At 41.7% G+C, this 14,904-nt stretch overlaps 1 protein-coding gene across 1 annotated transcript in view; it reads right to left on the reverse strand.

Annotated features, from left to right (window-relative positions):
- ATP13A4 (ATPase 13A4) overlaps positions 1-14,904 on the reverse strand; it is a 133,654-nt gene that overhangs the window by 41,429 nt on the left and 77,321 nt on the right. The window contains exons 9-13 of the mRNA XM_008151611.3: positions 12,820-12,954; positions 7,420-7,590; positions 6,517-6,674; positions 5,747-5,935; positions 3,304-3,365 (exon numbers count right to left, since the gene is read on the reverse strand). Coding sequence (XP_008149833.2) covers positions 3,304-3,365; positions 5,747-5,935; positions 6,517-6,674; positions 7,420-7,590; positions 12,820-12,954 — 715 coding nt within the window. The remainder of the gene's footprint in view (positions 1-3,303; positions 3,366-5,746; positions 5,936-6,516; positions 6,675-7,419; positions 7,591-12,819; positions 12,955-14,904) is intronic.

The raw sequence follows: 14,904 nt of genomic DNA on the forward strand, positions 1-14,904 counted from the left end.
CTGGCCCATTAGAGGACTGTCCTCTGCAACCTTGTTGTCAGTCCCTTCTTAAATGTGTAGCACAGTAGATGGTTCATAGAGCAATTCATCCTACGAGGACTTCTGATAGCAGAAAGTGCTTCCTGAACATTGAGGCAAAAGGCGCTTCTTGGAGCCAGTCAGAATCTATCTGTGCTCCTACTTTTGTGGACCAGCTCAGCTAGAGGTTCCTGTGTAAACCCTCCCTTCCTCTGGGTTTACAGAGGAACCCTGCGCTGTGCCTTTAATACAGTTTGCAGACCACTCACTTTTCTAGTTACTTTCTTGAATAAGTTTTTATTTGTCATAGTTTGCCTTAAAATGTGGTCTTAAGGATCAGATTATTACTTCTCATGATATGGACACTGCATTTCTTTAAATACTGCCTTAGGTTGTTCTAGCCTTTTGTTTTTGAAAGTCTCCACATCACAGTGTTAACTTATATTCCAGCCATATTTCTTGCTGGCTTCCTCATCCAAGCTTCTCTAAGAGTTCAAAACCTCTTGGCTGATTACTGACCCTGTTGATCATATCTATTATTATATATCAAAGGATTACATTATCTTAGCAGTTCACAATAGGCCCCTGGCATTTTGGTAAACATGTAAAAGAAAGAAGCCACCAGCAGTGTGATCCACATGGATGCTTAAGCTCACACAAATCAGGGAAAATGGAATCTTATTTTTCACATGGCACACGCATTGTCATCGGTATGTAATTCTGAATTCCTGAGATTGGGCCAGACTCTAGTTTACACAACAAATAAATAGAACTCTTCTCTTATCCCTGTCCTTGTATTATTTTTATTTGAATGCCTGAGATTTTCAAACTCAGATAGCCCCGGTAGTGTGCCAAAAGTTCTTTAAGTATCCAGCACATTGTGCAAGCCCTTTTTGGAAAAGCTAAGACTTATTATGGCTCACCTTTTATCAGAAGATATTTAATAGACTATAAGTCAGGGGCTAACTTCTTACCTAGAATTGAATCTGCTTTCTCTCATGTTATGAATTAAAGTTGGTAATTTTGTTTAATTTTAAATTGTTATTTAAGTCATTTGAAACCAGCTTTCACCTTTTTGAAGAAAGGCAGGAATAAAGAGTAATGGGCCTATTAATCAATAGCTTAAATATTATATGAATTATTTTTATTTAAATTTGTCAAGTTTTTTAGAAATAAAAAGCTTAATAAATAAGTCTGATGTCAATTTAATAAGTAGAATATCATTCAAAAGATGGAACGCATTTAGTTCGTTTTGGATGAACAAACATATATTGTGCATCTACCTTTTGCACCTGGTATAGTGCTACAGAATAAGGAACACAAATGTAAATAATAAAAATACTGCTCTCAAGATGTTCACATATTTTAATAAATGCATAAACTTTTTGTTGAAGCTGAAACAGAAAAATATTAATGAACAAGGAGACCAGTGATATATCCAAATCTACCTTCAAGGAAAATAAATAGAACTTCAGAAAATTTACACTTATAAAAGGCTTCTTCTGTAGACCAAGTACCAAGATCAATTTATTTAACCCAGGAAACAGACTTGTTTATAAACACTTTATATTCAGGTTTTAATATGAAAATGTATTACACACTTGTAATTAAAATACTTTGTGGATAAATTGTATGTCGTCTGCATAATGCAGAAGAATGCTATGATCCTTTTATGACTAAAATGCTTTGCGTTTTAGTTTGTAAGTGAGAAATACCTTCATTAAAAAAAAAAAAAGGAAATGTCGAATGTTTTCTGTTCACGCTGGAAGTTGCAGAGAGAAAAGCTAGAAGAGAAGTAATCCGAGTCATGGCCGCCAGGGGGCCTCAGGAGAGGTTATGCAAATCCCTACCTGGAACTGAAAGCTGCCCAAACTGAGGAGTTCTGGGGCAGCCAAAACGTGGAATTCTCAGAACTAGAATACCAAGGAAAATGAGTACACTGGCCCCAGCTCCACGGATGTTCCTTTTACTGAAATTCATTGTACAAAGGTGAATATGGTGTCCTTCCTCCTGGCACAGAAGAAGGCTTTGAAGGAGAGTGTCCTACTGGGCCAACTGAGGTTACACTGGGCCAACTTCAGTTCCGTGACTAATATGCTGACTGCAAATGGTATTTTAGCAAGAATTTGAATGCAGTGTCAAAACTTCTCCTTCATCTCCTGGGTTTGTGTGCGGCATGTGGCAGGAGCTGGGACAGGGGCAAACAGGTTTTAGCAGAAAGTATTAGTGGAACCATTAAGAAGTAGACATTAAATGAAGCTATGCTGGCAATCACTGCTCACCAAAGCCAAAGCTAAAGTGTCTCTATTGTTAATTTTCCTAAGAAAACACCAAGTTCCAGGAAAAGAAAAATGCAGTGCAGTTAGTCCAAGGTATTATGGGTGAAAAGGGATTCTATGGAAAGTAACCTCACAGGTGATCTGGTCAAAAATTCCTAACTGGGTAATCATGGTGGATAGTTATGCCCAAGCCTATAACTTATTTAATAAAAGGTTTATCTTTGCCTTAAGCAGGCCCTATACATTGTTTTGTGCATCTAGGTCCCTTTTTTGGCCATGCCCCTCCTAAGCAAATCTAAAATCCTGATGCCCCCCCACCCCCATAACATATAATTCTTATTACTCAAAAAGTGAACTCCTATTCACGTGGAGGAAGCCTAAAAGGCCATTAATTTGGTCTAAACAAGCTTCCAAAGAACATGGCATCCATGAAAGAGAAAAGTAAAAGAAGGAAAGGACAGTTGAAGTACTGAGGAAAAAAACACTAAGAAACTGTTTTAAAAAATAATAATATGAAGTAATATGAAAAAATAGCAAATAAAGTTTCAAAACACATCATAGAGAACTGAAATGCATAAATATCTCACGATATATATTTATATACTGAATATGAGGCCCCTAGAACCATAAGAAATGCAAAAAATTCACTGTTAATAACTCATTCTAAAATTGCCCCCCCCCCTAAAAATCAAATTGTCCCCCTGTGGGGCATGTGCCCCATGTTGGGAACCACTGATCTAGGTTAATGCACCTTTGAAATAATCACCCTCAAAAGAGCACAAAATCTTGTGAACTATCCTATAACCCAATCCCTTCCTTGCTTTCACCCTATGCAGTCTTCCTAAGTTCCCTCCTTAATTTCAAACGCATAAAAGAAATTGCAAAACTGTCATTCTCCGTAGCACTTGAGGTCTTGCTTGCCAGCAACTGTTGTCAGTTTTGGCTCAAGTCACCTCTTGTGAAAGTTCTCTACAGGTTTGGATGCTTTTACGTGGACAGTACTCACCCATTCTTATCGCAGGGCATGACTCCCCAGAGATCCAAGCCCTCCCTTGTCAAGGTGCCTGTCTAAACAGAAACAAGCACTCAGTTTACTCTGAAGATCTAGCTCTCCATTGTGAAGACAAGTAAGGTTTGTCTTAATAGAATAACATATGCCACAAAATTTTATAGAGATCAGAACTTCAAGCAAGAACACAGTGAGGTGGGTATCTGGACTCCCGGGGGAAGCTTGGATGAGCTCATCCCAGTTGTATGGCCAGCAAGCACTTAATCTCTGCACTTTAGTGATCTCAGCAATGAAAGGAAGAAAGCCAAATCTGCCTTACATATTTCAGAGGCTTGTTCTGAGATTCTAAGACCAGATTAAAGAAGTGGGAAAGTTCTTGGTAAGCCTACAAGAGCTAAAAATAATGGGTGAATTCCAGTTCTTATTGCAGAAGTTAAAAGTGTGTCATCAGAAATAAGTAATGGGAGTAGGAGAGTTTTCTATTGTCCTCAAGAAATGGTTTGTTATTTGACACACACTTAGTTAAAAGGTGCTTGTTGGTACTTTTCTCAGTGTAGTGTAATGATGAAGAGTTTATCTGGGCTAAAACACCAACTGTGTGATCTAGGCAAATTACTGAATTCCTCTAAACATCAGAGCTCTTTCCTGTAACATGGTTATAATCATATAAAGTTGTTGTGAAGATTAAATGAGATAATACAATAAAGTGCTTAATTTAATGTCTGGCATAGAGTAAGAGCTGATAATAATGATAATTACTCATAATAATTATTTATTTAATATTCAAATTCTTGTCACAATTATCTTCCCACCCCATTTCTTTTTCCAAGTCCAAGGATAATATGATTTCATAAATAGAACATCTTTCCTTATAATGCTAGTTTGATCACAAAATAATGCTGAAATGGTAGCAAAAGCCACATTAACCTTCTGTTCTTGGTAGATAGTTTGATTAGATAATATAGCTCCGATCTCATTAATAATCTGCTGTCAAAAATCTTCAATGTATTGTTTATTGGGTACAGATTTATGTTTGGTAAGGTGAATAGAATTCTGGAGATGGGTGGTGGTGATGGTTGCATAATAATTTGAATGCACTTAAAGCCACTTAAGAAGGTTAAAATGGTAAATTTTATATTATGTATATTTTACCACAATAAAAAGAATAAGAAAAGGAAAGGCAACAATAAAAAATAAAAACCTTCAATAGCTTCCCACTGCCTAAAGAAATAATTCTTAGCCAGACATTCAAGGTTTATAAACACGCTTTTCCATTACTAATGTCCTGCTCTGATCAAAACCACATTTTATTGCTCTTTAGACTCTATGCCTTTGTCCATAATCTCCTGCCTATAATAGTTTTGTATTGTACATATTTTAAGTATTTTTGTATTGTTTGACATCTTGAAAAGTATTTCTAGCTGAAGAGACACCACCTCTAGTAGAAGAGACAGCAAGGAACTCAGGCAAAAGCACATATTTGCTATGCAAACTAACCATTGGGTAGCCAAACCTCCCCTCTCTCTGGTCACACTCCCCAGGAGATAATATTCCTCTTCCTTACTCATCCCAGGGCCAAGTATCAGACAACTAGGGACCATCTCTACAGCCCAAAGCTCACCAGAACCATTCAAACTAGCCAACCGTCAGTTGTTTACCCTGCCTTGTCTTGCATTTCCTGCAGAAACCGCAATAAAGACCATGGCTTAAGCACTCCCCTCACTCCTGCTTTGCTTCCTGATCCAAACCTGGCATGCTTCCTGTGGCCTTGCCCGGTGAGCTATGCCTCTTCTTTCTAGAGGGAATGTGAATAACATTGACCTTTCCCTGTCATCACTCAGTCACCTTTATAAATTAAGACCCAGGCACAAAACCACCTTTCATTTCCATCTTATCCTCTCACAGCTTCCATCTTTACTTCAGCATATGTGTATACAGACTAGAAGAATACCTTCAAGAGAAGGTAGAATAAGAAGCTGGCTGGGAGTAACTGCCATATAATCAAGGATAACTTTAAATAAAATCTTCCTTTTTCATTCATTCATCCATTCATTCATTCACTCATTCATTAATTCAATAAATATTTATTGAATACTGACTATGCCAAGCAATATTCTTAACATTAGGGATACAACAGTAATCATAATAAAAGATTTAAATTTCCATAGACAGAATGCTATTTTAATTAATTGTGTTTCATAGACCATTGGAGATGGAAGGATCCCAAAAGATTCTCTAATGCAGTACCTACTGTCCCTTCTCTAAACCCTATAATCTGAGAGCTCACGAGATGTATCTTTCCTAGGTCACACAGCCAACCAGGGATAAAGTGAAGTCAGATACCCACATCCTGTTTCCCGACTCATGAGAGTGTAAAGCACTTATACAGGATGACAATGATGATTAAAATGGGGTGAGCATGAAGATGAAACACACATACCTTGTCAAAGCAGACAAGGTTTAATTGCCCACATACATTGATCCTCTGGGGACTGATGCAAAAGATGCCTCTCTTCTTTAGCCTCCTCTGGGCATAGATAATGCCTGTGGTCAGGGCAGCAGGTAGAGCAGGAGGAACTGCAATTGTGATGACATCCAGGGCTTTCTTCACCACCTCCCCAGGAGCTTCCTAGAAGATACCTCACTCTCACTATCACAGATAAATGGATCACAAAAAGCTTTGTGCAAATGACTTTTTCCTTCTTTTTGTTTACTTATTTAGATTAAAATTTTAGAAATAATATAAGCAAGTCAAACATGGGTCACAGGGTATGAACATATTTTGGTTCTCAATACATTTTGCCAAAGTGCAATGAAAAAGGCTTGTAAACGATTCATATGCTACCAGCAGGCAACCGTGGGCCAATTTGCCATGTACTCTCACCAATTAATATTTCTCATATCATAGCTACTGAATATTACATTATTGCAATAAATATATTCTCAGATTTAAAATAATGTAAGGAAATATTGTGCAAGCGTAGAAGCATGTTGATATCTCAATAAGCAAAATGTTTTATCCCATTAGATCGAATTGTTATTATGGACCTTGGTGATCAATTGCTTATGTTGGAGAGCTTGGGAGTACATAGGTCAGTTTCAGTGCTTGGCTTTGTTTCCCATGTTTGTAATCCCTAAATTAAGGTCAACATGTAGAGTATAAAACAGACATGGGTGAGTAGGTATGTACATGTAACAAAAGCAGCTTACCCCGCTGAGCACGTAGACACATAAAGTATAGATCATCCCAATGGTGGCGGTCCCTACGAGGCACAGGAGGAACCTGATGGCATCCCTGTAGAGCTTAAAGTTCATCGGCTTGGGATACAAGATGGATCTCACGAGGTCCCCCTTTGCAGTGTTGAATCCTGAAGCAATAAACACACACCCCACCCTCTCAGGATGACAAATCCTATGCTGGTGCTCTTCTAAACCTCAATCCAACATTGCCTTTGTTTCCTCTAGAGTCATTTAAACAGCATTTAACCCCAAGTGCAATTAAAGGGTAATTGAGAAAATATCTCAGTGCCAGAATGGAAATATCTATTTCAGAGCTTCGAATGCATTCCAGAGACAGGGAACAACTCATGAGCATGCATGCACACTCACACATGCTCACTCTCTCTCTTTTACACACACACACACACACACACACACATACACATGTCACTTGAATTTAAAGGAAGGGGCCCAGTAAATACTGATGGGTTCAATTTCTATTACGTTTGAATGTCAAGTTTTCTGTTTCTAGTCCTGCCTAGAAAGAACTCAGGATTTGAGGTTAAAAGACCTGAGTTCTGGGTCCAGCTCAGCCAGTGCCTGGCTGTATGGTTCGTGAAAATCCACTTGAATTGTGTGGGCCCCAGATGACTCATGTCGGCACTTGTTTTGCAAGTACTGTATATGCAAGTAGTTTATAAACTACAAAGCACATAAATAGTATTTTTAAAAGGCGTATGCCATAGTTCAATTCACATTTAAAATATATAAATTTAGTATATTTGGTTTGTTTTCTAAAGACTGCTCCATACCTAATAAATTTAAGACACTAAGTAAACTGAACAAGAACATTTAATTAAAATGACAAAATGGGAGGAAGAGATGCTGACTAACCAGTCTGCAGTACCACAGCTCTCACAGTCCTGGAGCAAGCTCCCTTGGCCTGGATAACCTCTGTTCCACAGAAGAGGATGTGCCGTTTGTAATCCACTTCACTCTGTGTTTTCCAGGGCACAGAGCTATCCATCTTAGGTAATGGAGTCTTCGTGATTGGGATACTTTCTCCTATGGAAAACAAGCCATGCACTTTGTGAGTCAAGATGCCCTCACTCATTTAAATCATGCATGCACTCACACATCCTATAGGAGATGTTTGTTGTGAGCCTGCCATGGGGCAGGGACAACCCTAGACACTAGAAATACAAGGAGGAACATAGTGCTTGTTTAAGAGGTCCGTAGTCGGAGAGGAACACATACACGTAACAAATAAATATAATGCCATGTTATAAATACTATGAGTACTATAAAACCAAACATGGATGCTGAAATAACTATGTAGGGAATAGCAAAATGTACAGTTTAGAATGTGGGGGTGTTGGGAATAAAGGGCCATGAGACCTATGTAGGAGCCAAAGCCTGCGGGGCCCTAAGTGCATGTTGCATTGTGTTGTTTTTTTCTGGGTTTTTTTTTTTTTGTGTGTGTGTATGTGTTTTTCCCATAGGCCCTAGTGGCAGAAAGGGAATGGGGAGATGTTTAACTGTTTTGTTAGGTTAGAGGCTGGACATTGAGCTGGAAAATGATCACAAGAATCCCCACTGGAGAACATGAGGTTTGAAATATGGCAGCTGGCAGTGGGAGTAGAAAGGAAGTGCTGGATTTGAAAAATAAGGAAGTAAGAAGCTACAAAACTTGGGGAATCCTATATAATAAAAGCCTAATATGCTAAGTATCTGCTCATCCGGCCAGCTGTTCAACCAATCAAGGCATAATATGCTAATGATATGCTAAGGCCCCTCAACTGCTCACTATGATGTGCACTGACCACCAGGGAGCAGATGCTCTGACCTGTAGGATAGTTTACTGCTAGGTTCCAGCTGATTGGGACTGAGCGAAATGGGCCGGACATGCCGTGGAGCCCTCCCAAAATCCCTCCCCAGTTGTCCAACCTCCGCAACCCTCCCCAGCCCTGATCATGAACTAGTGGGGTCCCTCAGCCTGGCCTGAGCCCTCTCACAATCCAGAACCCCTTGGAGGATGTTGGAGAGCAGGTTTCTGCCTGATCCCACTCAATGCAGGAGCTTCCCCCTGGTGGTCAGTGCACTCCCACAGGGGGGAGCGCTGCTCAGCCAGAAGCTGGGCTCATAGCTGGCAAGTGTAGCCATGGTGATGGGAGCTGCTCCTGCCTCCGCGGCAGCACTAAGGATGTCTGACTGACAGCTTAGGCCCTCTCCCCCAAGGGCTCCTGGACTGCGAGAGGGTACAGGCCAGGCAGAGGGTCCTCCCACCTCCCTACCCCTGAGTGCATGAATTTTGTGCACCGGGCCTCTAGTATTTTATATTGTCAGTTTAGATGGACAGATAAATTGAAAGTGGCTTCCTGGTGTCTGACTTTGGAGAATGAGCAGAGGGTGCCATTATTTATCAATGTAGGGATATAGGAGGAAGGAGGAATTGCCTTTGATCACCTTGATTTGGAGAGGCCTGTGTAACAACCATGTTGAGATGTTTTGTAGCTGGTTAGAAACTTATTTGGGTCTGGAGCTCAGAGGAGAGGTTTGAAGGAAGATTTTAGTCAGAGTTCATCACCTTAGAGGTGATATAAAGGCGATGAGAAGACCACTTAGAAACTGAGTGTAGGGTAAGAAGACATAGCAGCAACAATCAAAAAAATGAGGGAAGAGGAACAGCACAGGAAGCTGACCAGCTTGGTTGGTGGTAGAAGAACTCAGAGAGACAGCATCACCTTGGAAAGTTAGGGAGAAAAGAATTTTCAGAAGAAAGAGATGGTGAGAATAGTCAAAACCAGCAGAGAGGTCAATAAAAAGATAAATTTAAAGACTCCATTGGGTCCTGCCGGCATGGCTCAATGGTTGAGCATTAACCTATAAACCAAGAGATCATGGTTCAATTCCCAGTCAGGGTATATGCCCAGGTTATGGGCTCGATCCCCAGTGGGGGACATGTAGGAGCCGATCAATGATTCTCCTCATCATTGAGGTTTCTATCTCTCTCTCTCTCCCCCTTCCTCTCTGAAATCAACTATATATATATATATATATATATATATATATATATATATATATATATATGTACTAGAGGCCCGGTGCACGAAATTCGTGCACTGGGGGAGGGTGTCTCTCAGCCCAACCTGCACAGTCTCCAATCTGGGACCCCTCGGGGGATGTCTGACTGCCTCTTTAGGCCCGACAGGGATCGGGCCTAAAGAGGCAGTCAGACATCCCTTTCACAATCCGGGACTGCTGGCTCCCAACTGCTTGCCTGCCTGCCTGATTGCCCCTAACCACTTCTGCCTGCCAGCCTGATCACCCCCTAACCCAGTGATGGGCAACCTTTAGAGCTTAGTGTGTCAAACTTCGCCAAAAAACTGAGCATAACTCGGGTAGTGTGTCACTTTGAGGAAAAAACTAACTCCAAGACTCTAGTCGCAAATGTTTCATCCTCAGCAGCAGCAAATGTTTCATCCTCGGCATGCTGCCGCGTGTCATCAGAAATGGCTACGTGTGTCAGTGCTGACACACGTGTCATAGGTTCGCCATCACTGCCCTAACCACTCCCCTGCCAGCCTGATCGACGCCTAACTGCTCCCCTGCCAGCCAGATCATCTCCAACTGTTCTCCCCTGACAGCCCGGTCACCCCCAAATGCCCTCCCCTGCATATTCTCTCTTTATTAGATAGGGTATTTTCTTTAACATATTGGACAGCTCTAACTGGTTTGGCTCAGTGGATGGAGTGTCGGCCTGCAGACTCAGGGTCCCAGGTTCGATTCTGGTCAAGGGCATGTACCTTGGTTGGGGGCACATACTGCAGGAGGCAGCTGATCGATGTTTCTCTCTCATAGATGTTTCTAGCCTCTATCCTTTTCCCTTCCTCTCTGTAAAAAATCAATAAAATTTATTTTAAAAAAACATATTGGACAGTGTACCTGCTGTGGTCTTGACAAAACAGTAAAAATGTAAACCCAAACTAAAAGAGTCATAAAATAAACTCCTTAAACAGGAATTTCATGAGACTTGGAAAGGTGATATCCTGTGGTTGTTTCTTCCTTTTTTTCTTCTCTTTCTTTTTCTTGATGTTTCATCTTTTGTCCTTTCTTACTTTTCTCCTTCTATTCCTTTTCTATCCTCTCTTTCTCTAAACTTTTCCTTTGGTAGAATCATCAGTACTTGACTCGCTCCCTGGGGGGCGCGGGTGCCTCCCAGCCAGACACCTAGGGCTGCCTCTGAGAGGGGTTGGCAGCGTGGGGTTGAGGGCGCTTCCCATCCAGACACCCCGTGCTGCCTCTGGGAGGGGATGGCAGTGTGGGGTCCTGGGCGCCTCCCATCCAGACACCCCGGGTTGCCTCCAGGAGGGGATGGCAGTGTGGGGTCCTGGGCACCTCCTATCCAGACACCTCGGGTTGCCTCTGGGAGGCGTTGGTGGTGTGGGGTCGCAGACGCCTCCCAGCCAGACACCCCGGGCTGCCTCCAGGAGGGGATGGCAGTGTGGGGTCCTGGGCGCCTCCTATCCAGACACCCCGGGTTGCCTCTGGGAGGCGTTGGTGGTGTGGGGTCGCAGACGCCTCCCAGCCAGACACCCCGGGCTGCCTCCAGGAGGGGATGGCAGTGTGGGGTCCTGGGCGCCTCCTATCCAGACACCCCGGGCTGCCTCCGGGAGGGGATGGCGGCGTGGGGTCGAGGGCGCCTCCCAGCCGGACACCCCGTGCTGCCTCCAGCAGGGGATGGCGGCGTGGGGTCCTGGGCGCCTCCCAGCCGGACACCCCGGGCAGCCTCCGGGAGGGGTTGGCGGCGTGGGGGTGTGGATTCCTCCCAGTCAGACACCCCGGGCGGCCTCCGGGAGGCGATGGCGGCGTGGGGGCGCGGACGCCTCCCAGCCGGACACCGGGGGCTGCTTCTGGGAGGGAATGGTAGCATGGGGTCCCCGGCACCTCCCAGCCGGACACCCGGGCTGCCCGGCTCTCAGCGGCATCCCTCCCTGGGACTGGGGAACTCCGGCGGGGCTGAGCGTACTGGTCGCCGCCATCTTGTGGCTATGGGGGCCGCCATTTTGTCGTGGAGGTATGGTTAATTTGCATACTACTCTATTATTAGATAGGATATATATATATATATATATATATATATATATATATATATATATACATATATATATGTAAATATATATACTTTTTTTAAAGAATCCATTGGATTTGGCCAGTGAAGGGAGAGGGGCAGGTTGCAGTGGGTTGAAGTGCAAACACAGGTGGTAAATGAAGTTGTGAAAGTAGTGATGGCATCTGAGGAACAAAGCTTGTAAAACTTCCACTGGTTGCTGCAGAGTGGGCAGTATAAAGTCAGACACATGTTCCTGTATGCTAGGGCCACTTGGCATTGCAAAAGTCTGAGCACTAAGGGATGTTTATAAATCTAAGGATTCCTTAGGAAAAGGAAACAGACCTGCCATGTTTTCTTTGCTTTTTTTGTTTGTCTCGGTAAGTTCACATTGGAGTGAGGTGTGTGTTCGTTTCCATTTCATACCTTCTGACAAAGGGATTTGACTTCGACTTTAATAGGAACCACAGGATGTCAGTGTGTATTCGCAGCCTCCCGTTTACTCTCTGAAAGACTTTATGACTCTTCTTTAACTTACAGAAATATTGACACACCACCTCCTAATAAATGCATACGGGAGTGAGAATTCAAAGCACTGCGACCTTGAGCAAGTTACTTCTCCTCTCTGGACCTCAGTTTTCTTATCACTGAGATGCAATGACCTCTAAGAACCTGCCCAGCTCCAGCATGCTATTTAAAAATGAACTCCAGTTAGTCCCAAATACCCAGGTTTGCCAAATCCTGCATCATGAACTTTTTCAACATTTTCAAGCAAAGCTAGGAAGAGCTTTCACTTAACTCTGTGGGTTTCAGGATGTTCTTGAATGTTTTTAAACCCTCAAGTTTATCTGAAGACAAATTTTATATAAAAAATACTAAATATAAGAACCACAGATAATTCGGAAATGTCTAATGATCTCTACAATATTTTAAAGTAAATCACAGGGTTGTAAGAATCCTTTGTTCAAGAAGGAAATGCTCAGGACTCAAAAAGTGACCACCGAATCAAAATCAGTACACAGAAAGCAGCTTTGAATTGAGCTCTCAGATATATCCAGGGCAGAACTGTTAATGAGATTCATGGGAATGGGAAGGGCCCACAACTGCCCCACACGTTGCCCTTGTCATTCAGGTAAAGGAGCCTGGGAGCACTGGGAAAGCTGAAGAAGGAGACAGAACCTCACCTGTCAGCATGCCTTCATTCACCACACAGCTGCCATCAAGCAGGATGGCATCACATGGCATTTGCACTTTGTTCCCTGTCAAAATTAATAGGTCTCCGGGGACGAGAAAGCGTGATTCCAGCTCTTCGACTCCAGCTGAAAGTGTGAGAAGACAGAGTCGAGTCAGTTCTTTTTCCCACAAAAACATAGTCCAACATCTGCCTAAATTAGAAATCAATTAAGAAAGCAACCAGGGCACTTTTAAAAAGGTTATTCCTCAACATTGATTTAAAAATCCATAAACAATCAGAAGAAAAGCAATACATTCAATTACAAAAAATAAATAAAAAACCTTCGTGAGGAAAAAAAAATAAAGAAAAAATGAATGAGAAATTCAGAAAACATGTTTGAAACTGAAAGTATAGACAAAGATTAATATTCCTAATACATAGAATTCCTTAAAAAAGAGAGAGAGATGTATAGCAAAATTGATAGGAGATGTTAACAGATAGTCCCCCTCCACCACACACATACTAGTACACACAGAAATTGCAAGGGGCATGTTAAACATTTGAAAAGATGCTCTTTCTTACTCATAATAAGAAAAATGAAAATTCCTTCCTTCTTTCCTTCCTGCTTTCCTGCCTTCCTTTACTTCTTTCTTCCCTTATTCAGTCCCAAAGCTATAAGGACTTAAGCAAGATAGGTACCCATCCAGGTGTCTAGGTGAGGGGGAGATGGGGTGGTAGCTTCTGTGGATGTTGGAACCTAAGAAGGATGGCCTGGTGCAGGGTGTCAGAGTCTGTGTAGGAAGAAAAGGACCCCCAGAATGGCACTGGCCTGGTGACAGATATTGAAGTCCTAGCATGCGAGTGGGGGGGGGGGAGGGCATCAGCAGTGACTGATGATGAGTTATATCCAGGTAAGACTGACCCAATAACTAGAGATATAAAGACCTTGTGGGAGGCAGATTTCTCACTGAAGCAAGGAAGTTATAAATATAACCAGAATGAACTCTGGTCTCCATAGAATTGAAGACAACAGTATAAATTGATGGTTTTCAGTAGACAGATGGAGAAGTAATATAGATGTAAATGGCAATCCATTAATGTAGAAGGAAAGATAAAATTAGAAAATCACCATTTAATTATTGAAGCAATATTTAATCTAGCCAAGGGACATCAATGGACACTAAAACTAGTGGGTGAAAATTTGATGAGGATGATATATAGTCTCAAAGTATCTCTTAACAAAATAACTACTAATTACAAAGAGAAAAAAGTAAATTTACAATAGAAAAACCTGGCAGACACCATTTAATTAAGTAATCCACACTAATTTCAGTAGTAATAGGACAAATTTAAAGTATGTACCACATGAAAGGAAGCCGTGAGAACTCAGCATTCCTTCTGTGATATGCCAGCTAAAAAAATACATAACCTGAATTTAACTATGAGGAAACATCAAACAAATCCACGTTCAGGGACATTCTACAAAATAACCAGATCAAAGAGTCAAGGTCAAGGAAAAAGTGAAGATTAAAGAGACATTGCAAATAATCCTATTGTGCACTCATAAGTGCTTCCCTATAAAGAACAAGAAACCATTGGAGCAATTTGACTAGGTCTGAGCTTTTGCTGGTATTAATATGTCAGTGTTCATTTTTTGTTATTAATGTTCATTCTGCCATTTATGTTGCATCTGTAAGAAACATACACTAAAGTATGGAGGGTTATGAGCCACATGTCAGCAACTTCTTCTTAAATGGCTCAGGAAAGAGGTAATATGGACTATTCTTGCAACAACTCCATAAGTTTTTAATTATTTCCTAAAGAAAAAATGAGAAATATATATGACATAACATTGCTCACCTATCTGATTAGAAAAGTCTAAATGTTTGCCAGTATATTCTGTTTGCAAGACGGTGAGGAAACAGGCACTTTCACACATTTCTGGTGCAAATGCAAACTGGTACAAAGTCTAAGGAAATAAACTTGGCAATATCTACCCCTTAAAAGTGAAAATGCATTTATTCTGTAACTCAGCAATTTTACTTCTATACCAATACACTGGCAAAGCTATGAACAGACACAAAAAGTATGAAAA

The sequence above is a fragment of the Eptesicus fuscus genome, chromosome 3 (assembly GCF_027574615.1).
Source record: "Eptesicus fuscus isolate TK198812 chromosome 3, DD_ASM_mEF_20220401, whole genome shotgun sequence".
NCBI lineage: Eukaryota > Metazoa > Chordata > Mammalia > Chiroptera > Vespertilionidae > Eptesicus > Eptesicus fuscus.